Source organism: Falco peregrinus, chromosome 7 (assembly GCF_023634155.1).
Source record: "Falco peregrinus isolate bFalPer1 chromosome 7, bFalPer1.pri, whole genome shotgun sequence".
Taxonomy (NCBI): domain Eukaryota; kingdom Metazoa; phylum Chordata; class Aves; order Falconiformes; family Falconidae; genus Falco; species Falco peregrinus.
The window spans coordinates 20,924,180-20,951,097 of NC_073727.1; the positions used below are offsets into that span (position 1 = coordinate 20,924,180).

The 26,918-nt window shown below is 43.3% G+C and overlaps 1 protein-coding gene across 2 annotated transcripts; it reads left to right on the forward strand.

Moving 5' to 3' along the window:
* MTMR9 (myotubularin related protein 9) lies at nt 1-26,353 on the forward strand. 2 transcript variants are annotated; one of them, XM_013304574.3, is made up of 11 exons: nt 601-792; nt 3,380-3,485; nt 3,647-3,755; nt 4,475-4,600; nt 11,758-11,931; nt 13,928-14,145; nt 15,741-15,902; nt 18,421-18,562; nt 19,124-19,344; nt 21,548-21,699; nt 22,407-26,353. In XM_013304574.3, the coding sequence occupies exons 1-11, from the start codon at nt 741-743 to the stop codon at nt 22,556-22,558; spliced, it is 1,614 nt and encodes a 537-aa protein (XP_013160028.1). In that variant the 5' UTR covers nt 601-740; the 3' UTR covers nt 22,559-26,353. The 2 variants fall into 2 exon arrangements, with proteins under 2 accessions (XP_005244656.2, XP_013160028.1); XM_005244599.4 differs by lacking the exon at nt 3,380-3,485 and having other exon boundaries at nt 1-792.
* Nucleotides 26,354-26,918: the final 565 nt, after the last annotated feature.

Here is a 26,918-nt window from a genome sequence, read left to right on the forward strand (position 1 = left end):
GGGAAAGAGCCCGTGAGTTTCCGGCCGGGAGTGTTCTGCCGGGAGCCTGCTGGGAGCAGCGGGGCCCGGGGGTCCTGGGGCGGCTCGGCGCGGCGCGGCCGCTGCCCCCCTCCGCCGCCCGGGGCTACCCTCCCCGGCTCCTCCGCTGCCCTCCCGCCCCGCTGCGCCGCGTCCCCACGCAGCAGCCCTGTCCCTCCTTTTGTCAAGCACCGAAGGTCTCCCTCCCCGCCGGTTCCCCTCAGTGAGCCGCCAAGGGAGCCCCGTCGGTCAGGCCCTGGGCGTCCCCCTGGGAAAGCGGGGCCGTTGTGAGAGCGTCGGCCTGCTTTGAGCGGGCTTTGTGGTAGCACCCGCTCTTCCGGCTCCCCGCATCGCCTTCCCCCCATCCCCGCGTTCTGGCTGGCTTCCTGCAGCGGGCCGGGGGACAGGCCCACCCGCGGGTTATGCCCCCGCCTGCCTCCGGTGGCATCGGACAGGGCTGCCCGCCGGTTTCAGGCTGTCCCCAGATTCTCCATCCCGTCCCTGCTGCTGTTGTTGAGGCTGCCTCTGTTTCCTCCAGAAAGCTTTTGTGGCAAAGGCCTCCCTGGGCCCATTCCCTTTCCTAGCAAGCATGGAGTTTGCAGAGCTGATCAAGACCCCTCGAGCAGACAATGTCGTCCTGCACCGCCCTTTCTACCTGGCAGTGGAGGGGACTCTCTGTCTGACTGGCCATCACCTCATTTTTTCTTCACGGCGTCAAGACAATGCTGAGGAGCTGTGGCTGCTGCACTCCAACATTGATTCTATTGAAAAAAGGTATGCCTCCTAATTTCCCTGCCTACCCGTACTTCATTGTTTGTGTCCCACGGGTTGAAGAGTGGTTGTCAATACTGGCTTGCACCTCAGCTGTCCCAAATCTAGGTCTGGAGAGGAGAAAGGACAGTCAATTAGAGCATGGGGCAGAATGTTGGTATGGGCAGGTTGATTCTTGCTCTGTTTGGATATTGTCGCATCTTAAGAGGGGTTTTCTGTCATATATAGGGTCAGAATTTTTAATGTTTAAAAGCCTTTGTTGACAGTATTCTGTGTTAAATGTTCATTGCATTTCATCAGTAGTTCTCGAAATGCTTTATAAAAGATGCATCTTTACCGCCACCTTTAAACAAAGATGGAAGCCGAAGCAGTGATAAAGTCATTTGCTTTGGGTCACTCGGCAAAACTGATGACAGGAGTGGGCTCTGAACTTTCTCAGCCCCAGATCAGCCCCCTACTGCTCAACAGCATCATCCCCATACTTCTCCAGCTGCTTATGGAAATCAATAACGCTTGAACTGGAGCTGCAGCACTTTTTTTCTCCTTGCCCATCCCGTTTTGTTAAAAAGACTTCAGGGATGAGCCTCCATACCATCACTTCTGTGTGCTTTGTGTGCTATTGCCCCATCATGCTTTCCTTGTTGAGTGGCAGTCCCATCTCACCTGGTCATTGTCTTCTGCTTCCTCACCTTTTTTCAGTTTCCTCCTAATATTTTCTTTTTTGCTGTTAATTACAAAGTCACTTCCCTGTTTCCCCTGCCTTTGAAGGACATCTGGTAGATATCCTTTCTGCCAGCAAGCCTGGAAAAATCAAGCAGCAGTAATTAAAGATATCAGATTGCCTCAGAATCGGAGAATGGGTGAAGGACTGGATGCTGAATAAGGTTGTTCCCATGTTCCAGACTTCTCTGAGAATTTCTGACAAATGCTGCATCTTGGCCTGAGGGTGGAGAGGAACAGCATGGTGGAAGCCTCAGGAATTTAGTTCCCATCTAGTACTGCTCAGTCATCAGGGTGGTTTGTCCTTCTCCTTATGCTTGTACTAAACCATCTGTAGCTCTGTTGTGAAAATTACTGTAGACAAGCTTTTCTTTCTTATTTTTTTATGAGCTTAGTTGCAGTTATAATGTAAGTTAATACCAAATAAGCAAGGAACACTTTAAATTACGGCAAGGGGTAGTGTGTTGTTAGCTTAGTATGTGATTAATAAGTTAGGTACATCTGCACGTACTTGCAGCCTTTATTGCCAGCCCTGGTTTCTAGAAGGTCTCTAGAGTAGACATCTCCTTCCCTGAGAGTAGCTATGTGTGTTTATAACGACAATGAAACTTTGCTGTACAACAGGGTAAGAGTATATTCTCGGTGCCCGAGAGAATGGAATAACAAGGCCTTTAAACCATTAAAGGTTGTGGAAGGGTCCAGTTTGGCACTACTTCAGGTTATTAGTGCATGACAACTGTTACATTGTGCCAGGTTCATAACATCTTTTCTGCTTTCATGGTAGGAGTGTCTTTTGTACAAAATGGTGTTTTCTCTAATTATCAGATGGTCATCAATCAGCTGCTTAAATTTTTGTGGCTTTTTAAGTGACTGAAGTAAGGCCTGTAGGGTTTGTTTGAGAAGCAGAACAGTCTCTGGTGGTCTCCTATGATCTTTTTGGTTAAAGGAAATGGAGCCCTGGTGATGCATTATAGCTGCACTGTGTTGTTATCTCAGACCTGTGAAATAGCTCTGCAGCGAGGGCAAACGATGCACAGACTGGCTCTGCTGGAGTTGCGAAACTTTTCTGTCAAAATGCCTGTAGTTCTTCCTTCAGCACTACCCAAATTATAATTGGTTCTGCGTGTTAACCTTTGTCTGCACGGAAGAAATAGATAATGACCTTTCTGTGGTAATAATAATGCTACAATAAATTACAGGTGCCTTCTGTAGCAGAGGTGAAGCAACCCAGAGCTGAGCAACAGCTCTCCTTGGAGTGTGTACAGCTCTGCCCTTCCTGGTGCATGCCTCGCCTGACTGAGGGTTAGGCCACGAGGGACTGAAACTTGGTCCTGCAGGTCCTGCCTGCTTCTGCTTCTTGCATCACCCTTGGCTGCTGCAAGCACTGCTGTGGTGTGTGAGGAAACTCAGCTGCTTTTCCTCAGTTCGCTGCTTTGCGAACCAAAATCTATGTCATTCCTGTGAATGCTAGCGGCTAGTTAAAGAAAATGCTCTTTCTGTTCAGGAATCATCCTTCTTTTAGGTACATAAGGAAGACTGGCGAGGGCGTCTGTGAGCTGCGTTTTTGTTTGGTAGCATAGAGCTTTTTCTGGGTTGACTTGCATTGTAGCCAGCAGTGGTAAGACGTTGACTTCTCTTGAGGTCTGCAGAGCAAATTGCTTTGTGGCACTGCAGGTATCAGAAACCAAACTTTCTTGTAAAAGACAAGGGAGTGTAACGTAGCAAGGCTGAAATGTTATTTTAAAAAGCAAATTAACCTCACGTGTTTGTAGCAATATTAAAAGTTTCAATGCTTACTTCAGTGAAACTGGAAACTTCCAGTGCTATCCGAAAATACCTGAACACACCTTTTCTCTGTCATGTCTTAAAGAAAAGCTGGGAGGAAAACCTTCTCTTTATCTCATATCCAATCACTGCCGTATCCCAAGGATGGAATTAAAAAAGTGGACAACAACTTCCAAATACCAAATAAAGAGGTGACTTTGTTTTGTTTGTTTTTTTAAAGATGATATTGCAGATAAATTACTACTAATGGAATTTTGTCTTGTAGGCATATGTTGTGGGAAGAGCTATAATACCTCTTCGTACCTTAGAAGATCCCATTCTTAAGAGGCTCTTTCTTTGTGTCTTGCTGTAGGTTTGTGGGCTCATTGGGTACCATCATTATAAAATGCAAAGATCTGCGAATTATTCAGCTGGATATACCTGGAATGGAGGAGTGTTTGAACATTGCTAGCTCTATTGAGGTAAGAATTCATAATGATAAATTACTCCTACGTTCCCAGATCTTGATCTGATCTCAACAACCTTTTTTTCAAGAAGGTTTTCATTGATGTTCTGGAAGGCAAGTGACAACTGTGGGAGATTTCCTTTCTATTGTTAAAATATTGTTGCTTGTAGGTGTGGGTTTTCTTAAAAAAAAAAAAAAAAACCAAGAAAAAACAACCAACCAACCACCCTACTTTTCTTATCAAGTATGTTGTTCTAGCATTTGGGAAAATGAAGCTTGGATTCATCGTGCCAGAGTGTGAGGAGGCAAAACAAAATCAGGCTGGTTGAATTTCATGCGTCTCAAACAACATGACTTCTTGAGTTTAAATTGTGTTGTCAGTAATGGGGTAAATGCTACATAGGGTGTGTTCCATTAGTTATACCTGTTCAGTGTGTATCTTTCTCATCCTGTGGTGTGCTGTTGCATAGGGTAGCCTGCAGAAATGATACTGTGTACAACCCCACAGCTGCTGTTAGATTGTCTGTTACCTGCTTTTGTTTGTGCTGCTGGTTTATGTACATTAAAAGACTTTCCAGGTAATTTAGTATATGACCACTAAACTTGAAATACTTCCGGGTGGCTTAAGTTTGCATCACCAATATTAGAAGAAAACACTGTTTGCTGTATGTTTTCCTGCAATAAAATAGCAGTTTGAGTGAATTAAGCAGCTGTTTATTTCTGTCTCCCACACAGGCACTTTCCACCCTGGATTCTGTCACTCTCATGTATCCTTTCTTCTACCGGCCCATGTTTGAAATTGTTGAAGATGGCTGGCGCTCTTTTCTGCCTGACCAAGAGTTTGAGCTCCTTAGTTCAGTGGTAAGTTGGATGTTATGGGTATGCACAGGTGCTTGGATATACTCGTGCAGGTAGCTTGTGAGGTATTTCACCCACTGGTGTCTGGACTGGAAATCCTGGATGGTAAGAATAGCAGTCTGGTGCCTGGGTGAAAACTGGGTGTTGTTCAAATAGTCACTCTGTAAACATCAGGAATTTCTTTTTGTGCTCACTATTCCTATTTCACACTTGTGTTTCACCTTGTACAAATGGAGTTTTGAGGCCTGTTTTGAAGTTGCCTGGGAGGACATGAAGGTCAGAAATGTTTTGGTCCTTATGGGGATGGCCTGCCTTATTGTAAGAACCAATTTAAGACCTTTGGCCCGGGTTTGTTGTACTTAACTTTGCATCGATGAATCTCTGTCAACCTCTTAATTGAAATGAGGCTGCCTTTAAAAAATTGCTAAGGATTTCTTAGCGCTCTAGCACGATGACAGTAGATAAAGGTACCCAATTTGAAACACTCTTAGCTCTAGTTTGTGTTTGGGAGGGTTCAGAGAGCAGGAAATTTCCAGTCCTATTCTTCCAGGTGCTTTGAGAACATGTTGGTATTATTTTGGTAACTGTGAAGTAGGAATTGTTCTTGTGGGTGTTGCCTGTTGTATCTGTTATGCAAGTTTCATTTTAGGATGCTGAATTTGATAGTGGGAACTGGCTCGGTTGCAGTTGCCTGCCTGTTTTAATAGTGCTTTGGGTTAGCATCTCTTTGGTCCAAGTCTTTGTTTCACATTAAATATGTGTGCTTGCTGCATCATCTTAGGTTTCTGAGACCACATCCATTAGTACAGCATCAAAGAACATTGATTTTTTTTCTTTTGTCTGCAGCATTTATCACTTCCTGTTTATGACTAATAACTGAGTAACATGATTAGCTTGACCAGCTTCATTTGATGAAATCACTAGAAAATTAAAGGAGTTAAGAGACCTTTCTATTTTTGTCTCCTGATTAGAGTACTCTATGTCCTATCTTCATCTGTTGAATAAAGACATACAAACTGACCTGTTGTTATAACTAGCACCACAGTTCAGTTTTAATTTCAGCTGAAGAAGTCAAAGATCAGAGTGTTCTCCTGTTTGGAGGCAAAGCAGCAGATGCCTTCCCAGCTCAGCAGAGGAAGCTTGCAGGCATCTCGCTGAGAATCAAAAGGCCAGTAGAGGTGCTATCGGTGAGAAGGGAGGAGTGTGAGAGCAGGGTTGAAGGCAGCAGAAGGAAATCCTTTGGAGCTCAATGAACGATTGCAGGAGATGGTTCTGCCTCTGTGTTTTGCTTTCTACACGTAGACAAAATCCTTTTTAGATTTCAGGGATCAGATGACTGCTGATGGTTGTACTTACTAGCATGATACAGGTGCTAACATGGATCTGTTGATGCCCCCCTTTTTTTTTTTCCCTTTTTTCCTTCAGAAGTTTAAAAATGAATTGACAGCTTATTTATGAATCTCCTGGCTTTTGGAACATATGTTCCTTGGAAGGTTTTTGTTTAAAAACCTGATTACTTCGCAGCACTACATTTCAAGGGCAATAATTTCTGTAAAAGGTGACTAACAGCTGTTGATTAATTCTTGGCTTTTAACCCAAAACTTCAGCTCCACTTTAACAAAAAACCTCCACTTCAACAAAACAGTGAAGCTGTTCAACAAAACAAAAGCTGTGTTCAAATGACTTGTGTTTCCTGAACAAGAGATGAATATATTGTGGACCAAATATTTATTGTTCTTTAATTGAACTGTCTTACATGACAGGCTAGAATGAGTAAATGGCTGATTTAATTTTTCTCCTCCCATAAGTCAAATGAGTAGAATTCGGAGAGTTACCTCCCTCTCCATTAAATCATCCATCTGGAACTGTTATGCCTTTACCTTCCCCAGTATGGTAACAACTTGTCAAAAACCGTGTTTCATTCACATTGCACCCCTAGTAACAGATTAATTCCACATTTTTCTGCTACAGGAGAGCTGTTTTAAAACTGACCCATTCTATAGTGGCAAAGTAAAACTATAAAAATTAAAGATTAAAAAAGTTAGGTAATACAGTAAAAAATTTAGTTGTTATACTGTATAGTTATTTATCTTGGTGTATGTTGTGCCAAATGTGTTTTCTCTCGACACACATACCCACTGTGTGATTTTGCTCAATTTTATTGATCTGACAGTGTGACCTAGCATCACCCCTAGAATTTGATAGAAACCACGTAAGTGCTTTGTCCCTGCAGCTCAGCTCCAGGATGAGGGAGGGTGCTATATACTATCACAGCAGTCTTGCATTTAGTCCATGAAGGTGTAAAGGGAAGAGCTGTTAAGTCAAATGTCTTCATTTGATCTAAAAAAACTGGAGGAATTAAAAGTTTCAGTGGGCTGTTGTTTGCCGATGGTTGCTGGTGTGTGTACTACCTGTTTATTTTCTTGGGAATAACCTACAGCACAGGGAAGCAGGGCTTCTGTCAAGTGTCTTTCTGTGAACTGCTGTTCTGATAAACCCGACAGATCAACAGAATAGTTCAGTTGACAGTTAAATCATATGAATATAATCAGCTCAACATTTCACTAAATGTCAGAGCAAAAACTCCACAGTTCCTGCAGGCTCCGAATTATTGTATTGTGAGATGAGAATTTAAAGATACTATAGACAAATATATGAATGGAGTAAAAGTTGCACAGCATAGTTAATACTTGGTTATCCAGGTTTTTGTTGTGTGTTGTGTTTTTTGCTTGAAGCACTGGGTGGTTGATACATGAGATCTGGATTGGTTATAGGTATGTCAGGTGAAACATGTGGGGAAAAAAAAAATTTCTTCACTGTACTACTATGTAACCAGTGAGTGGCTGAATGGAATTAAGAGTACACACAGGAGGTTTTATTTATTTCTGAGGAGTTTGATAAAAGCTAATAGATTTCTCTTCTGCCAAATTCTACAGCTGCAAGATACTGCAGATTGTAACTCTGGAAAATTCAGTTTCTTCTTAACTTTAAGTGAAGAGGCCATGAGAAGGTTGTATACTAACAGTATAATTAACATGAAGGTATTAAATTGCCACAAAATTCACTTTCTTCATTCACTGTTTTTCTTTTTTTTTCTTTTTCTCCCCTGCCCCCCCCCCCCCCCCGCCCTCTGTTTTGTTGTAGGAAAGAGCTCAAGGTTCTGGACAGTTCAGCTGTGTGTGCTGTATTCTGTACTGGAGCTTCTTGAAAAAAGCTGAACTTCCTGGGTTTGGGCTCAGTTTGCAATGGTGTGAAAAGCCCGTATTTTGCTCTTATCAGACAAACATCAGTCTTTGCATATGTTGTATACTTCTTGTCCACACTCAGTCTCTTACTAACAGGGCTTGTTGCCTTCTGCCTGTTCTTGGGAATAGCCTCTGTCTCTGCTGCTTTGCAGCATCCTTTGAAGTCCATGCTGGTTTCTTTACTTTTCTTCTTAAGGCTTATTAGTAGATCTTGAGTCGTTTCACACAGTGTTGTGCAAAACAACCTCTCCTAATAATTGTAAGTTTTAGGAGGAAAGATAACTGTTTTTAGCCTTTCAGTAACATTTGAAAAATCAGTATCTCTGAACAAGTACTATGACAAGAAAACTAGAAATGTAAAAGTTAATCCTGCACTGTGTTCAAGGCAATACTTCTGACTACTTTGTTTTCTTTGGAGTCCTCTCCCCTTTATGCTCAACCACCAATCCTTTGCTGCTTCTAGCCTGAAGTGGAAGTGACTTTTTCTGAATCCTTTAAGTACAGATCTCTTGCTGGGAGAAGTAAATGTTAACCTTGTACTTCCTCTGAGCTTCATGCAGCATATATATCCAGTGATGTCTGAAGGTGAGATCTACCTCTTCTCTTTCATTGCAGTCCTGTTTCCTGTATCTGCATCTACTGCTGCACATACTTAAATTGCTGTTACCTGCTCTTCCAGTTATAATGGCAACTTTTTCTTCCAAATTGCAGACATACCCCAAGCAAAAGCCAAGAAGATACTTACACTGTTGGGTTTTACTGTCTGATTCATCTTGGAGTATACTTTTCGCAGTCTGAAGCTGGCATTGCAGAGGTTAACTGGATCTCTGCAGAAGTAGCTATGCTACAGAAGACAAATGGTGCCAATTGCTGCCACGATCCTCATCCTTCCCATGTAACAGTAAATTATAACTGGATGACATAACATATCGTCTGTCTTGCATTATAAATGGTGAGGAGGGGAGGTTATGGGCAGAGTTAAATTACCAAAGTGGGAGATAAATAGGATCAATACTCTTCCATTCCTTTTCATGCTGGTGATATCAGTGACAGTCAGTCTCTCAAATCATACCACAGAGTTCTGATTTTGCCTTCTCCACATCCTGTGTGGCAGTAAGGTATTTATCAGTTCTGTTCTATATCCATGCTTTTTTCATTGTAAACAAATTGCACACAATCATATGAAATCTGCTCTAACTTAAAGTAGACACCTCAAAAAGCTATAAAAAAAATATCATTGTTGGTGCATTAACATAAAAGCATGAGCTGTGACCAGCCAGCCTCCTTTACATGATCCAGGGCTTTTAATCTCTACCTGTGATGTGACTGCCAGAGGCAATTTAGCTTTGCATCTGGGAGGACCTTCGCTTTTTATAAAAGGTAGATGTTCAGAGCTGTTTTGAGGCTAGTGAATAATAAATAAGCAAGGATGGTGCAAACCTGTCTGGATAGGCTGCTAAACACTAGTAGCAGTTGCTGTTCTTGATGATGATAATGCACATGTACCTTTCCCAGCATCTTTCTTGGGCTGTTACCAAAAGGGACAGTTTTGCTGTCTCCTATGCCACAGCCTGTGTGCCTTGGATCTACTGATGACAAAACTGTGTTGTGAATTGGACCAGCTTGTTCTTCTGATGGAAAGACTTCATTGCCAGAAATCCTACCTCAATCAGTCCTAGTTTACCATTGGACCAGTGAGCCAGTCAGATTGGTTTCTATGATCAGGTACCAAGCAGGAGGTGTAGGGGCAAGAGGCAGCAAGCCTCTGGAAGAGAGGAAAGAGACGAGACCTACCTCTGATCAGAGCTGTATAATTAATGCATGTTAAACCAACCTTTCTGAATTGATGTGGGCTTCTGTGTATTCTGTTACAGTATAATTTAACTGTCATGCTCTTCTCTTACTTTCTGTGATACCTGCTTTATCCCCCTACTTTTTTGTCTAGCTGAAGCTTTCTTTGAACACAAATGAGTAGAGGTATTTTTATGGCATCTGTATGAGGTCTCTGCCTACTGCAACGGCATGCAAATGTTTCCCAGTCTACCAAAACCACCTCAGCTGAGGGGTTACTTAAGGTCTTGTTTGCTTTCTTACACGTGTGTCATGTCAATGCGTAGGAACTAAAGGAAAAATCCACCTTCAAAGCAGCTGCCTCTTCCTCTTCAAAACGTTTTTATATTTCATTTTTACTACTTTGTGTCTGGAGCTTTTACAAGCAAACTTGACTGCTGTTCTGCTGCTGCTTTTAAGAATTTAACACTGCTGTTAAAATTAAAACATGTAGAGGCTTCTGGGTCATTTTCCCCCCACTGAGGCTTCTGCCAGTAGGTTTTGTTGGCCATAAGAAATGTAGGGTAAGGATGCACTGACTGAAGATACAGCCCAGTCAAGCCACCATCCTGCCATCAGGGACCATGAGCTCAGTTCCCTGCCAAACTTTAGGCAAGGTTCTGCAGTGTGATATGTGCCCCCGTGGAAAATATATGCCTTGTGGCCATTTGGCATACCTGGATGGTATCCTCAATGCAGGAGAGCGTGGTGCAGTACCAGTCCAGAAGCAGCAAGCCCTCCATGAAGGCTGGGTTTGTCCAAGGTTGTAGTTAGGGCAGTGTCAGCTCTTCCAGCCTGGACTTCGGTAAGCGAGGACACCTTGTCAGCAAGGTTGCTCATTGACCTTTGGGTTTGTCTGAGACTGAGCCAAGTCCTGCGTCTGATCCTGGGTATCGGGTAGCCTGAGTTCTCATGCCAAGTGCATGCAGGGTGCCAATATTCAGCACTTCTTTCACAAGTGTTTGGCTGAAAAACTATGTAACAGGAGTTCACGATGAGACCTTTGGGCTTAGATGCTGTATTGGTTCCAGAAGGTGCTTTTGGAGGAAGAGCTGCAGTGCTTTATGTAAAGCAGAGCCCATAGAAGAGAGCCAAGCTGGAAATGTTAAACTGCAGTTTTCACCTCAAAGCAGCTTTATCATCTGGGGTTGGTAGACATTCTTGCCTTTGTTGGCCACCGTTGCCTTGTGGATAGTATTACTAACTTTGCTCTCAGTACAGATAGAGGTTTAAGCCTGTGTTACCTGCATCTAAATCAACCTTTTTCCTCTAAGTCTGCTGATGTAGGAATACTTTTCTGTTCTGGGGCCTTCCCAGAGGCATACCATGCTCTTACTTCCTATGAGATTGAAGCTGTCTGCAAATTTTCTGAGTTATGTCGTAATGTGTACTGCAGACATGCTGTCTGCTGTGTCTGTGAAATAACTAAAAGCTACAGTTGCCCATTTCTGACCACGCAGGCTTATTTTGTGCTGTTTGAGGATGTGGATAAACCAGATGGGGAACAGTTGTTCAATTCCTGCACCTCAAGAACTGGAGTCACCTGATAACTTCTTCTGTTGCTTATGAGCTTTATCTGCATGCTGGGTAATGAGCTTCTGGGAGCAGCTGCAACAAGCTATTATGATTGCAGGCAGCATCAAGAGGTGTGGGGGCCAGAAATAATTGGTCAATAAGCTTATAAATGGATATTAAAAGGACTAGGTAGGGATATACCTTAAAGCATCTGTAATACAACATCTGAGAGATAGTGGGTGAGGAAGACACTGTAGAGAGTGGCTTGTTTGTTCTTGAATGGCATCTTCTGCCATGTTCTTGTTTGAGACAAGATGTGGTGCTGGATTTGATCTGACAGATTAGTGTAGTTGTGCTGTTATGGGGGGTCCAGATTCCTGTGTGAACAAAAGTGATTATGTCAGTAGTGACAACTGAACTTTCATCTGTGGTGCAAATAGCATAGATCACCAATATTACTCTGTGCGTGCTTTGTCCTGAATAGGGAAGATCCTCTGCCCTAATATGTTATGCTGTAACAGTAGTAATGTTTTCTCTGACCCAAAGCCTATGTGTTCTGATCTTTTTCAGACAGATGAATGGCGTCTAAGCTGCATCAATAAGGAATTCTCTGTCTGCCCCTCCTACCCTCCAGTTGTCATTGTCCCTAAATCCGTTGATGATGAAGCGCTTCGGAAAGTTGCCATGTTTCGCCATGGCAGTCGCTTCCCAGTCCTGAGCTATTATCATAAGAAGAATGGGATGGTAAGCTGCGTTTGAGTAATGGTTGTACCTGCAGGAAGTGTGTGAATCCATTGAATGAAAAAACAACTTGAGCTCTAGACTTAATACAGTTCACACAAAGTTTGCTTATTTTGGTTTCCAACTTACTAAGTGTATGCAGTGAAACTCATTTTGGGTGATGGAATGAGTAATCTCCATCCTAGAAACAGCTGTTAATCTGCTTGTTTGGGAGTGTGTGTGGCATAAGCTTGCTTGCAGCAGTAAGAGCAAGATGAGACTTGTAAAGCCACTGCTGGCACCTTTATTTGCTTTGTCAGCCAAGAGGTTTTGTGCTGAAAAGATGGCAGAAACCACATTGTCCTGTCTCTGGGTGGTGGGCTGTTTCCTTTTTAACAGTCACAATGACAGCAAGCATGCCCAGAGCCAGCACCACTTCTGCTGTGTAACTGTTGAAGGAACAATGTGTAACAGGTTTCAGGAGCAGCAAATTCTTGGTGTTGTGCAGACTTTAGCACCTTTTGACAAGCCAAAAATCTAATTGAGTGAATGATGCACTGTAATTAAGAAATGTACTTAATAAAATTGTTGAGTTAATTCTTTTTATCTCTTGCTGATATGACTAGTTCTGAGGGTGTTGGGATGTCCAACCTGCAGCTTGTAAACTTGATCCAGGCTTCTGAGTCAAGTGCTCTGAAGTGTTCTCACCTCCTGTTGCTGAGACTTGTAAGGCTTGAATTGGAGGATGTCTAGTCTGACTTAGTAGTACCTTTGGGTTTTTTTGCTTTGCTTTAAAATCAGCCATCCACCAACTTCATAACAGTTGTGCTTTCTGCTTTTTCTTGGCTCAATTGAAAATTATCGAGGGAAGATTTGTTCAATTGCCTCTCCAAATTGTGCACAGTTCAAGTGTGAGGAATATAATAGCACTTGGCTCAGAGTGCTTGAACTTGTGACAGTAACGCTGGCTGTCATGTTGCTCTCCTGACTCAGAGTTCATGAGCATAGCTTGGCTTGGTGACTGGCTGCCCTCACATTTCAGTTATTTGAGCTGCTGGGATGCTTTCTGAATTGAAAGGCATTTGCTAAAGAGAAATCTCAGCTCATAAATCTGTGGACCCAAGGTTTATTAGTCTAGCCACTAAGTAAAACTATACCTAAGAGGCATCTAACACATGAATGACTCAAGTGTTTTAAAAACGCAGTTGGGAAGAGATGTTAAAGATGACAATCCTGAAGATGTTGGTTGATAAAGGAACTATCATCAGGAAGCCAGTTCAGTGGCTCACAAAGGTGGTACTAAGGGAATAATTAAAGGGATAAAGCCTCTAAGAAGGCATCCGTAAGTTAGAAAGCAGCCTGCCAAATGATCGCTCAAGTCAAGGATTTCTACTTCTGTTTTTCAAATAAATTCAGTCCCTGCAAGGGATTGTGCTTGAAAACTGAATGATTCAGGGCAAGGGAGAGCAGCAGCTGTAGGAAGAACTAAGGGGATGTTTCTGTGCATCAGGCAGTGCAGATCAGGACGTTTGTCTGTCTGGGTCCAGGTGTGGTGGATCAAACTTGAAGCAGATGGAAGTAGGAAGCATGGTGGGGTGAGAGCTGCACCTGCTGGTGAAACTCCACAGAAAAGAGCTGGAGATCCAGGAGGGCCCCACTTGAATTTTAGCCCTCAACTGACAGAGGAGGCTTTTTAAGGTTGAGCTATCTCACTCCCATAAGCATTGTAACAGGTGACCTGAACTGTGAAGGAAAACAGGAGCACCCTGGGTGAATTTCGGTAGCACACTTCTCTAGAGAGCTGTCCTCCATGCCTGGTGTTGAGAACCAATGATCTAATGCATCAGTTTGCAGTCTGCATTACAGACCCCTGAGAAATCCTTTAATGGAGGGGTGTCCTTTGCATACTGAGTTTAAATCTCTGTTCTTGGCTTGGCGCTCAGGTGATCAGTGGCTTTCAGTCTGAAGTCCCTCTATTTCCCTGGAGAAATGCCTAAGTCATGGTTATTTGTCTCTGCAGGTCATGATGCGAAGTAGCCAGCCTCTTACAGGTACAAATGGGAGACGGTGTAAAGAGGACGAGAAGCTTATTAATGCCACACTACGGCCTGGCAAGCGTGGCTACATCATTGATACGAGGTCCCTGAATGTTGCCCAGCAGGCCAGGGCCAAAGGAGGGGGCTTTGAACAAGAAGTACACTATCCCCAATGGAGGAGGATTCACAAATGTATTGAGAGGTGGGTGAAATAGCACAGGCTCTCCTCTGTGTGTGGCTTTGTAGGGTTGCATTGGCAGAGCCATGCTAGCTCCACCAAGTGTTTGCTTCTGTAAGAAGTGGCCATGTAGCCTGGTTCCTGTCAACAGTCACGTTCTGTTTTTGACAAAATTGGGGTATGTGCATGATAAAGGTGTTTGGCTTTGGAAAGGTGTGTTTGGTTCCTTATTCTGAACAACCTACTGCAGGTTTCAGACATCAGGCAATCTCCCTTTGCCGTCTCTTTCTCTGACCATATGTAGCTGTGATCCAGCTTTCCTGTGTTCCCCTTTTGCAGTAGCACACAGGAATTAGCAAGTACCTGGCCAGAAAACTTCTGCATTTGAGGATTTGTTCTGTGGCAGTCATGCTTCTGTTACACAGTAAATTTCTCTAGACTTCTAAAATTGGGTTATTTGGAAACAAGCTACTAAGTTAATAGACTTTTAGTCTGACCTTATTCAACTGCTTTCAAGGCTTAGTTTTGGAGAATCCTTCTACGTGGGCATGCAGTAATGTTACTGGGGCTATTGGAAAGCAGTTGCTCCTCTCACCACTCTATGGGCCAGCTCTTGAGGAGCTAGTATAAGGAATTTCCTGCCCATTGCTTTGAAGTGTTTGGCTTTGCTTCTAAAAATCTTAGGTGGACTTAAATTTTATGTTGATTATTTTACAGGTGGATTTAAGCATCAGATAGAGGAATGAATAAACCATAATATGTGAAGACTAAATATCTCTTTGTCATTTGGCTTTGTCAGAGATCTGTTCTTTGATCCAGTCTGCTAGCTGCATCCTCTATTAGACCTGAGCACATGCTGGAATCAGTGTTAAGTGGTGTTTGATCCATCAGTAGTTTGGTGTCCCTGGCAGGTGTAGTGTGAAATAAGACCAGAGAAGCGTCTGGTTTTATCAGCTGTATGCTGAATGGCAGCTTTCCAGGGCTTGAGGACATAATGCAGCAAATGCAGAAATGTTCCCTGCCCCTGTTTTTCTTTCATTCTTAAGAAATTAGCCAAACTAATTTCTATGTTGCAAAGCTGAGTCTAGTTTAAAAATGTGTGTCACAGTGGAGATGTGTCCTTGTGTTGGAAGGCTTTCAGATTCCTGTTGCAGCTCTACAAGTTAAAACTCCCCCAAAACTTCTGGTGTAGTACAGAGAGTGAAAATGCAGCACTTGAAGCTTGGCTGACACTTGCTAATGTCTGTACTACCGTCACACTTGTATTTGGTAATGGGGGTGAGGCTACTGTAACACTTTCTACATGGAAAGTGTTAAGATATGGCTGCACACACACACAGCTCAAGATAAGGAAAAGACCCTGCTGTTGTAATGCCTTATGAAGCAATTTGCTTTGAAAAGTAAGAGACTGCTTATGTCCAAAGAGTGGCACTGTGCTGGCTGTTGGCCCTGGTTTGGCATTACCGTTGAAAGCAGGAGACCTCACTTCTATAGGGTCATGCTTTTTGAAATGACTGCATATAAATTGTAGTGCTTGGTTTTGAGATCAGTGTATTTCTGTAAACATGTTGTCCTTGTTGCTGTTACTGCTTATCAATAATATTTTGCTTTTCCCAAAGGTTTAATATTCTGCAGGAAAGCCTCATCAAACTTGTGGAAGCTTGTAATGACCAGTCACACAATATGGACCGCTGGCTTAGTAAACTGGAAGCTTCCAACTGGCTGACTCACATCAAGGAGATACTAACTGCAGCCTGTCTAGCTGCTCAGTGTATTGACAGGTAAATCTTTTTCAGAGAGCCTTGAGTTTCTCATTCACTCATTACAGATTGCTTGTTAAATACCTCTGCTTCCACTTTAAGTATTAGTAACTGGCTTGCTTGTACCCATGCAACATACCATTTCATCATGGTTGAGGAATGTTTCTCCAATAAATCATGCTTGCATCTTTAGAAGTACAAGCTGCCTGAAGGAGGAAATATTGACTAAGAATAGGTATTGGATCATCTAGTTAAGGTATATTCCTGCATCTGATGCAACCAATCTAATGTAGTTAACTTCATTGAAGGTTTACGTTAGAATCTGTCCATCTCAGACATGTATCTGTTCAGTAGCCTAGTAAATTGAGAACACAGAAGTGGTTATAAAGTTTGTTGTTTGGTGGCTTTTTTTTTTTGCAGCTGAAGTTTTCCAATACCCCACCTTGCTTCTAAAGATTAAAACAATGGCATTTTCTTATTTTCCCCAGGAATTGGTCTGGTGCTTTTTATTCTTGAAAGTTTTATCCCCATAGGCCTATTTAAGCAATCCTGTTCATCCCTTTTAAGTGCTTGCGACTTCTTTTAACCTGACATTCCTTTAACATACTGCTGACTTGGCTAACTTGTTTTCAGACCTCTGGCTGGAGAACAAAAGCTAGCTGTCGGGTGCCACGGTTTGTAAGACCAAATGCAGGGGTCTAAATGTGATTTCTTTGTGGCTCTGTCGGGGAAGGCCCTTCTCAAAACCTGGGGAAAACCTAGCTTTTCATACCAGCTAGGGAATATTACACAGATACACAAGTAGGCTGAAATGCAGTCTCATTGGTAAAACAGCATTACTGCATTAAAGTATGAGCTGCTGTGCTTTTTAAAAGCACTGGCTGTGCTTGTTTAGTTATTGACTGTGCCAGAAAAGGATTGCTCTTGATCAATAGCTTTATCTGTAATTCTTTGCTGCGTGTGTATAATGAGAAAGATCGGTGACGAAACTCCTCTGGCTTGTTGGGACAACAAGCAATTCCATCATTTTTTAACTTTAGCTTTGCTTTTTCTGTTTACCTGGTGCTATGGCATGCCAGCCTGGCATTGGTGTCTGGTCTGCCTTGATTACAGCTGGGCTAACAAGGGTGGTTCAGTTATATCGGCTGCAAGGAGGGAATGGCTGGGACAGATCTTGAAGGTCTGGGGCCTGAAAGATGAAAGGTGAAAATAGTGTCATCTTGGTGTGCCCCGTTTTGAGGAGCATGTAGGCTTGCGGTTAGCCTTTGCAATTGTGCTTGACTGTTAAGCAGCCTCTTTATCTGCCTTGGGGAGGAAGAGAGGAAAGTATCTGAATATTATTTATACCATAGAGGCAACCATAAATGGGTTGGGGTTAGATGTAGGACTGTAGACAAAGGTGTTGCAATACTTAAGGTACAGATTTTTATGCTCTTCATTTCAAAAAGCAGGTCATATCTGCAAGGCTACTTGCTTGGTAGATTGATTTTTCTTACCAATGCTTTGCTGTGTACCTTGGATCTCTGTATAGAAACAAATGCAACCTGCAATTCACTTTCTAGATGTAAGGATGTTGGCAGAAGTGAGACATTGAGCCAAAGTTTGGGAAGAGTAAAGGCAACAAATACCGTTTAACACTATAGTCTTTCTTTCAGGAGCATATGGATGAGATTTTGATATTGTATCCAAATACAGCATAAGATGGAGAAGAGGGGAGGCAGTTGGCTGTCCTGGGCAGCCCCTACTGGATTGGGGCAGGGGGTGACAGCACCTGGGCCCCTAGCAATGTGCAAAACCTTCCTGCCCCAAACTCTGAGGGCACTCTCCTCATGCTGTTCTGTTGATTCACTTATGCTGGCTGATGAGCGAAGAACCTTTGGGCTTGGCTCTTTGACAAGCTTCCTTGCTCGGCATGCGAACTCTGCTGCCTTTCTGGAGGCCAAGCTCTGTCCATCTTTCTTTTTTTCCTGAACCGGCTTATTGGCTAGCTTTTCTTGCAGTAAACCCCAGTTGAGGCCCAAATGCAATTAAGCCCAGTTTGAGGAAGAATCTGAGTGTTGTTTTGCAGAGCATCTGAGGGGATGATGTGTCTTCATTGCAGTGCTTATGGGAAAATTTCAGAGTACTTAGCAAATCCAATAAATGACACAAGCAAATTTTGAGATGCATTTCCATGCTATAACTCAAAGGGGTACCATTTCAAAATTGTGAGAACCAGAAAGAGATCTCACCATGCATCTCTTGTCAATGTGGCAAAAGCTCTGGATTTCCAGAATGCTTAGCAAGAAGCTAAGCCTAAAGTGATGTAAAGCTCTGGTTAGTGTTGGTTGAGTATCCACGTGGAGAAGGTGGTATGCTTCCATGCAGGATGCGGAGCTTATGAGAGAGAGGAAATGATAAAGTGCCAGCAAAACCTCAGCATTGTCATGGTAGCAATACTGGTGTCCATGGGTTGTCATGGTGTCCATTGGAATGCAGATGTCCTTGATGTGTTCTGCTTGTTCATACCCTTACTCCTTTCCACCTTTTTCTTTTACAGGGAAGGTGCATCAGTGTTAGTCCATGGGACTGAAGGAACTGATTCAACGCTCCAGGTCACTTCTCTGGCACAGATTATCTTGGATCCGAGGTGCAGGACCATACGTGGCTTTGAATCTCTTGTTGTGAGGGAGTGGCTTCAGGTAAGAAATGCCTATGGACAAAGCGGCAATCTTTTCCAGTGACAGTTGTATTGAGAAATAGCCTGAGAGGCAGCAAATAGGTTGGACCTTGTTGCAGCCCTGTGTAGTGTGAATGGCCTTTGTCCTAAGAGCAACATCGTTAACTGACTCATTTGTGCCTCTGCCTCTCATGGTAGTGTTTTGGTTTTGGGGATTTACCTGTTTTGTGTGCTCGGGGTGAACATCTCTAAATTTAGAGAATGCTGTTCAGACTAAACAACAAACTTAGTTCTACTCTTTGCACTTCTGCAGCTAATATCCTCAGCCTGGTCCTTTGGTGCACCAGCTTGTTTTGGTAAAAATTCTCTGATCAAATACAAGGTTATTTACATAGCCTGAAAAAGGCAGCAAAGTTGGTCATGGTTCCTAGCAGTTTGTGACTGGATGCTTGATGAAATTACTGTTGTAGATGAGAGTAGTAATAGCATTGTTGCATGGACAGAACTAAACCTAAAGTCATTTTGCTACATGTACTCACATCCCATTAGTCTGTGTGATGCTTTCTCTGATTCTTGTGTATAGGCTGGTCACCCCTTCCAGCAGCGCTGTGCCCAGTCAGCCTATTCAAATGGCAAGCAGAAATGGGAGGCCCCAGTGTTTCTGCTCTTTTTGGACTGTGTGTGGCAAATACTTCGTCAGTTCCCTTGCTCTTTTGAATTCAATGAACAGTTCCTCATTATGCTCTTCGAACATGCTTACGCTTCACAGTTTGGGACTTTCCTGGGAAACAATGAAAACGAAAGGTTGGTGAGGATTCTTGCTTTGAACTCTAACTATTGGACTGTATCTGATAAAAATAAAGGTACCTCGCTTTGAAAAACGGTGAGAGTGCTTGCGCAGTCTCCCTTAGCATGGGTGAACTTCTCGTTGCAGTTATGTAGTCTGATGCAATGTTAGGGGGCTTGTCCCTCTTACAAGTGGGACAGTGTGACTAAATAAATTTTGTGGTATGGGCAGGGAGCTGAATTAATCTTCAAGTCCAAGCTAATACCTTAGATTGTCTTTTCAGTTTCCCTCTGTGGCCTTGAAAGATCTCTGCCCATCACCAGTTTATATAGTCTCTTATGCAGAAACTCTTCCCATAAAAGAATAAACAGCTAGAGTTCAGCAATGGTGTGACTCATAGTGGTGAGAAGCAAACTTGTCCATGCAGGCCTGGAGGAGAAGGTCAAGGCAGTCAGAAGCCAAAGTTGAAAAGTCTGGTTCTTACCTTAACTGTCAGGGAGGAAGATGACTGCAGCCCAGTGGTCCCAATACCACCAGGAAAGGAAGGCTTTGGGTTTTTATATCATCCATTAACTGTTGCAAGTGGAAACTGTGGAAGATCTTATCATAGAATAGTTTGGGTTGGAGGGGACCATAAAGATCATCTAGTTTCCCCCCCCCCGCCATGGGCGGGGACACCTTCCACTAGCCCAGGTTGCTCCCAGCCCTGTCCAACCTGGCCTTGAACATCTTCAGCCTCAGTTACACCTTGGCAAAAGTTTTACTTGTTTGGCTCTGAGCGTCAGGATTAGGTTTGAGGTCTCTTTGTCCATGCAGTACTGCAACTTCAATGGAAAGACCAAAAATCCCTCCATCTGTAACCTGTTACTCTGAGAAGTGTGAATTGTCAGTTTGCATTGGTTGAGTTTTTTGAGTGAACGCTATGAGCTCTTGGATGGGGATGCTTGTGCAGCTTTGAAAGGAAGCAGCCAGGACTGCATTCTGCTGGAGTCTGCCTTGTCAGGTTGTGATAGGCCTGTGCTGAGCTTTTTTAGAAGCTTGAGCAGATCAGCACCTAGCTCCTGAAATCCTAGCCTGGGCTAGGTGCTGTGTTGTACCAGGTGGGGCAGCTCTAGGTATGCCCCGAGTAGGGCTACTGGGAGTAGTAAACACGGTGGAGCCCCAGAGGACTGGAGCCTTCTGTGGCAGATGCCAGCTGCCAGAGAGGTTTGGATTCCTGTTCTGAATTTGGCAGTTCTGTTCTCAGGATTGCTGACCCTGGTAAGACCGTGTCTGATGGTGTCCTCCTTAACTGAAGACCGCCGAATGAGTAGAAGGGAAAAACAGAACTGATAATTACAGATAAGGAAGGCAATTTAAAGCTTCCTATAAACGTGTCTGCCCTTAAATGTTGCTTAGAAGAGATTCTTCTGCAGAGCTGCTGATTTGGTCATCTGCAAAACCAAGTTAGACTTGAAACCAGTAAAATGAAATTTGAAAGAATATTGAATGTTACATGTAATAACCTGCCTGTCACATCTGACCATGTCAGCCCGTGAGCACAGAGAATGTTTGAAGTCTGATGTTAAGCCTGTGCTGTCTGAAGCATTCACAGGGACAGTCAATCTCCTGCCTGGGTGGCAGTTCAATTTGCTAGTGCGAGCAGAATGAAGTTTGCCAGAATTTAAGGAACAGACCCAGACCTCTGTATAACTCCAAACGTGGAGGTAGTTTGACCCAGGAAAACAGCGTGGCTTTCTCTCTGTGCTCTGATGCTTCTTGCCACCAGAGGGACCTAACCAGATGTGCCCATTGCACGAGTCCAGCGGTTCTGCCGCCTTAATGTACCCTGAGAATTGCACTACTGTCTGTCCTTGATGCAGACCTGCCACACCTCCCAGCTCTGTCTTAACACAGGAGTTCAGTCCCTTTCAAAGCCTGGCAGTCGAACCACTTCGAGCAGGTGACTTCATCTGGACAGCAGGCAGCTAACTTCACCCAACTTATAAATGTTATTTCCCCATTGTTTCTTCAAAACTGACTGTAATCAGCCAGGTTGAGTAAATGGGACAAGGTATAAGCCTAAAGTGGCATTGGTGAGAGGTACTGAAGGGATTAGCCTGAACTGTCTGGGCTAGTAGCACATGAAAAAGCTTGTGGCCTTCTAGTCTGTGAGGGTCTCACACGATGACTCTTTACAATATAAAAGTGAAAGCTAACTTGTCCCTATGGGTTTGTTAGGTCTAAACTGAAGCTGCCACAAAAAACTATGTCCCTGTGGTCCTGGGTGAACAGGTCTGAAGAGCTGAGAAAATTCCAGAATCCTCTTTTCGAGGCCAACAGCCTTGTCATCTGGCCCTCTGTTGCCCCACAGAGCCTGCAGCTCTGGGAAGGTAAGCCAGGCTTGCTGCTTCTATGGCAGGCAATATATATTTTGTGGCTACTTGTAAAGCTTCTTAAGCACTGTCTCTGCTCCATGCTTAGTCTGTGTTCCAGCTGATGGCAATCTCACTCCCTTTGAAATCTGTTCCAAAGTATTTTTAGCATGTGCCATCCCAAGAGGTATAATGCTTTTTCCTTCTAAGGTTTGGTGGTGTGCCGCTCTGTGCCAGGGAGCCTTACTAGTACCACGTAACTACTTAGCACAGTATTTCTGCAGTGATGTAGCCTAATCTACAGAAGTTCTGCAGGCCTCAGGCTTTTGTTCTATATCAGCCAAGACTTCCCTTTCTCCATTACTGACCACATTGTGTGGTAGGTCCCTGCTGCAGAAACTTTCTCCATCCCATGCATGCTGAAGAGTTTACTTATGGTGAAGCAAGCAGGCTGTCAAGGCAAGGTGGAGACTGAATATGGATAGGTCTGATCAGTATATGAGAAAGAAGTACTGAAACCCCCTCATTTTTTCTTTATTAACCTTGTTTAATAAAATGGTGAACTTGGAGAGGAGGGTCAGTACTTCTAAATGCTGTTTGGGGGGGAGGGGGAGAAAAAAGTGCATGAACTGTATGCACATAGCTTGAGAGCTGATGAAATATGGATAACGTTTCTTCCTTGTTACAAGAAACCCTTCTGACTTGCACTGTCTCTGGGCTTTCAGGTGTCTTTCTTCGGTGGAACAGGCCTTCCAAGTTCCTAGATGAAGCCCACGAAGAAATGATCAACATTATAAAATACAACAAGGAACTTCAGGCAAAGGTTAACGCATTGAGGAGGCAGCTAGCAGAGATGGAAACAGATGATAAGATGTAGGAGAACCTGTGAGCTGGCAGGGCTTTGCCTCAGGTCTTTCCTTTCCAGTCCCCTTTTAAAGACTAAATATGGACGGTGCATGTATTGCAGAACCCTCTGGGTCAGCTGACCCTCAGTCCTCCCACTGCTAAAACCTTCACTTCACACTATGTACCTCCCTGGTCTCTGGGAGGGATTTTTGTTTTGTTTACAGAAGATGTACACAGCTGGGCATAGTGTCCTCTCTTGGCAGCTTTTCTGTCTCAAAATTGTGTACAGTGTCGTCAGAAGCTGGAACTCTTGCCTCCACTCAGCTGTATGGATGACCAGGATGGGCCAAGAGACAGGATGTTTCACATTTAGCTTGAACTTTTTCAGGTTTTGTTGAACTCCTCAAACACTCGTCAGGATTAAAATACCAAGTTATGAATAGATAAGTAAAGGCATTTTGTCTGAAAGCATTTGCCAAGAGTAAGGCAGCTTAGTTCTCTAGATTCCTAGAAAAACTAGAAAATGGTATAATTTAACTACAGGCTTTACCAGTCTATAAGATAGTCTCAGTAGCCTTCACATCTAACAGTTGGAGGGTTTTGTGTTAAGCATTGGCTCAGGAGCAGTAAGTCAAACGCCAAACTAGAGCAAGAGATTTCAGTGCACTACAGAACTGAACTAGGGATTCTGCTGCTAGTGTTCATGCCATGACCTTCAGTGGAATTGTCCCTCATGGACAAATATCTTCCTAAGGAATAAAAAACTTTACTTGGAAAACAAAAAGGTTAAGTAGTTGGCGGAGGCATTCACTGCAAAACAGTGGCTCAGAGCAGTCCTTTTAACTACGGCTAGGCTGCTCTCTTGAAACTTCCAACCGCACTGGCTGGTTTTGTATGCTTAAACAGGTTCGCAGCATGGCTAGGATGCAAGAGCAGCATTTAATCTACAGCTCAACAAAACATTTTTGCTTTACCTGGTGTGCTTCTTCCTCTAGTGCTCTTACTATACCTTTTGTGAAACATCAAAAGCAGAATTTGGAAATTAAGGTGTTCTAACATACTCGGTAGCTGCTGCAGGTTAAGAAGCTGTCACACTACAAAAATGCTAATAGTTTAGATCATTTGTAGGTGCTAAAATTGCTTAAAGACTTTAGGGTTAAGCCTCTTTCCAAGTAACTGTATTTTGTAGCTGATATTTGTGTTTCTGTGACTGCAATCTACTTTTATAAAAATCAGTTTTCACTAGACAATTTTTTTCCTTTAAAAAAAAAACCAGAAAAGTGAGTCTGAAATATTAACTCACCTAGGCATTTGTTCAGCTTGATTGCATTGGTAGCTGTATGTGACTGAGATGATGTGAATTGACAACAACGTATGTGGCTGGGATTATTTTAAAAGCACTTTGTTAGCCTGTTTCTACTGAAATTAGTGGACCTACGTTAGATCAGAGTTGATCCCTTTGAAACTGTTGAGCTTCCATGATAATTTATGCTGGTTTGGAATGAATCTGCCTTTATTTAAAAGCCACTTCTCACAAAGGTAGATACATGTGAAAGTGCAGGATCTTCACTTGTTATAGAAATAAGTGGAGAGTAATCTGCAAAAATCCTGTAACCACTAAATAGATTTTAAGAGAAGTTCCATAACCAAGGAAGCGATATAAAATTGTGGTAGTGATTAAGTGCTACCTTAATGCCTTTTGCTTTGGTCCTTACTTCCTTAATTATTTCCTTCTTGACTAACCTAAGCTTAGTCCTGAAGTCACCTGACTTAAAAAATAAGAAGGTCCCTTTTAAATCTTTTTTCATTGAAGGCAGGAGAATAATTGCCCCTACTTGTGATACCGGTTTGCTTTTAGGTTTGGAGAGTGACATTCTCTAAATCAAGTCCGACAGAGTGCTGCTCAGGGTGGCTCTTGACGTGTACTGTGTAACAGGGGAGGGCACAGGTTGGCCATGCCTTCCTCCAGACATTGGCTTTGGAGCTACCTTCTGGTTACATTGCAAATCTAAGCCCTGAAAATCATTGCTCACCCTTTAAAAGTAAATCTGTGGGATCTACACCTGTCTGGATGTTGTATGCCTATCCAGTTCAGAATTTCCACTGTTTCTGTACATCTGAAATGTATTATCACTACCCAGATAGGAAGGATTCAGAAGGCACTATTTTCCCCATAATGGACTATACATAAAACACACTTAAAGGTTATGCAATTTATTAACATAGTAATTATATATTGAGCTAAATAATAGAGAAGGAAAGAGGTGGGGTTTTTACCTAATTGCCTGGCTCTAGTCTCTCATGCAAACTGCAGGCATCTGAGGAAATTGTGTAACCAGTTGTGACAGCTAACAAAAGGCAGAAAATTATCTCTGAGCTGGCATTTCATCCTTGACTTGTCTGTTGGGGCTCAACACACACCAGAGTGCCGGGTGCTGCCTTGGCTTAGTGCTGGTGTGGATCACAGCCTTCATGTGAAAATGCTAGTGTGGGTCTGAGTAGCCACAGCAGTTTCTTCCCCGATTTCTCTGCCATGGGTCGCCTTGCAGTCACTGCCGATAGCAGGAGCTGGAGGCTCAAGTTAACCCGCGAGTAATCACCATGAGACCTTATCTGGAGCGGTCCTGCTAGGTAGTGCAGGTGGTGGAGCTGAGACAATATGCATGGACCCTTACAGCCTCCTGGGAGAAGACAGTTCACAGATACTTTGTCAGGCTACTTGCATATTCTCTTTTAACCTTTTCATTCCCAGTGCTTTCCAGGCTCCAGTCTGGTGGCTGCTCGGGTAACACATAATGGAGCGCTCCAGTTCTTTGCTTTCCTGTATGCCCCACACATTTATACACATACCTAATATTGATGATCAGTTTGCTTCCTCTTAGAGGGAGATACCCGCCGGACCCTGCCACACGCCGTCGCTGACACCCGTTTTGCAGGTTACCTGTGTCTTCCTGAGCTGTGAGCGCTGTGGCAGTGCCCAGCTCTGGCTCTTTAGCCTGACACTGCCTTACACCTTTGCTGATGCCCCTGCTTCTGCTCTTTCTGCACATAGTTATTTGTGTAATAAGCTGGACACTGAGGGTCCCCTCGCCCAAACTCTGGGGTCAGTCAATGCGGACGCTCTGCCATTTACCAAAAAAAAAAAAAGGGAAAAGGATCTAACTTGCACAGTTTTCATAAGGGAATATATACCTTCAATATTTTGATTGTATTAATCTAACTCTTGAATGTGGTGACTGGTTTAAGTGCACTACTGTCCATGTTGCATATGATATAACTTAAATTGCACTGTACAGCATATTGGCGTCTAATGTATGCTTTGCTAAAGCCCCAGAAAGTGCTATCGTGTACAGGTTCCTGTATGAGGAGAAAATGTCTATACTAGCACTCCCTTTTTTTGTAACTCTGTGACATTGAATAGCACTGTGTGATGTGTGCTATGTGTCTATCAACTAGTACAAATTTAAGTGATGAGTGCACTTCTGTCTGAACACCTGGAATTGCTAACTGGACTTGGATGCTGCATCAGTCAGTCTTGTATTTCTTTTATTGATGAAATAAGTAACAGGGCTGGGAGTTGTATGCTGTGTTGGTAGATGTATGATGTACATTTACAGAATCCCAACTGCTGTGGTGTTAAATATATTGCAAAAAAAAAAAAGTAACAGATCTGAGAAAAAGTGTCATGGCTCAAATTGCTTAGCCATTTGGAGGGTGAAAACCAGATACAAAGTGACTGTAAACTTTGCTGTAGATATGTTGAGAACATAGTAGAAATGTCTGTTCAAATTAAAACCTTGAAGACTATAAAAGTTCTTTAATCACAGTGTTGAATTTCTGAGTACTGCCTTCATTTTTCCATTGGGGGGGGGTGTATGTGACAGATGTATGCTTTTGCCTGAAACTTTGGTTCTTTTCAGCTCATGCATGTTTTCTTTTACAGCTGAACGCATGCTATGGTGGTAGAAGAGGCGGTTGTGCTGTAGGACTGCAGGGAAAGGAGAAGGTTGAGGCCCTGAGCGTGTGCATGGCTTGCAGAGCTTTGCCCCCGTGGTTTTGGTCCTCTGATACTAGCTCTGCGTATGATAAGTAAACAATTCAGTTAGCTAAGATTTTTATGCTTATATTGGAGTCGCCGAAGGATGGCAGGCAGCTGTCTTCAAAGGGAGAACGGTTTGGACTGAAGCAAAAACTTGCAAGAAGTCAATCAGTAGACCTGGGGTCACAGTTACCTCTTGTTTTTTAAGGGAGGTGGGGTACTTGGGTGTAGTTGCTGGGGAGGGAGCAGAAAAAGGACAAATGGCTCTTGGGAAACAGAGGCTGTGAACCAGGGAAGCTCCTGGATCTCTCCAGGCTGGTAGGTCAATATGCTGTGAACCACTGGGCTGCCT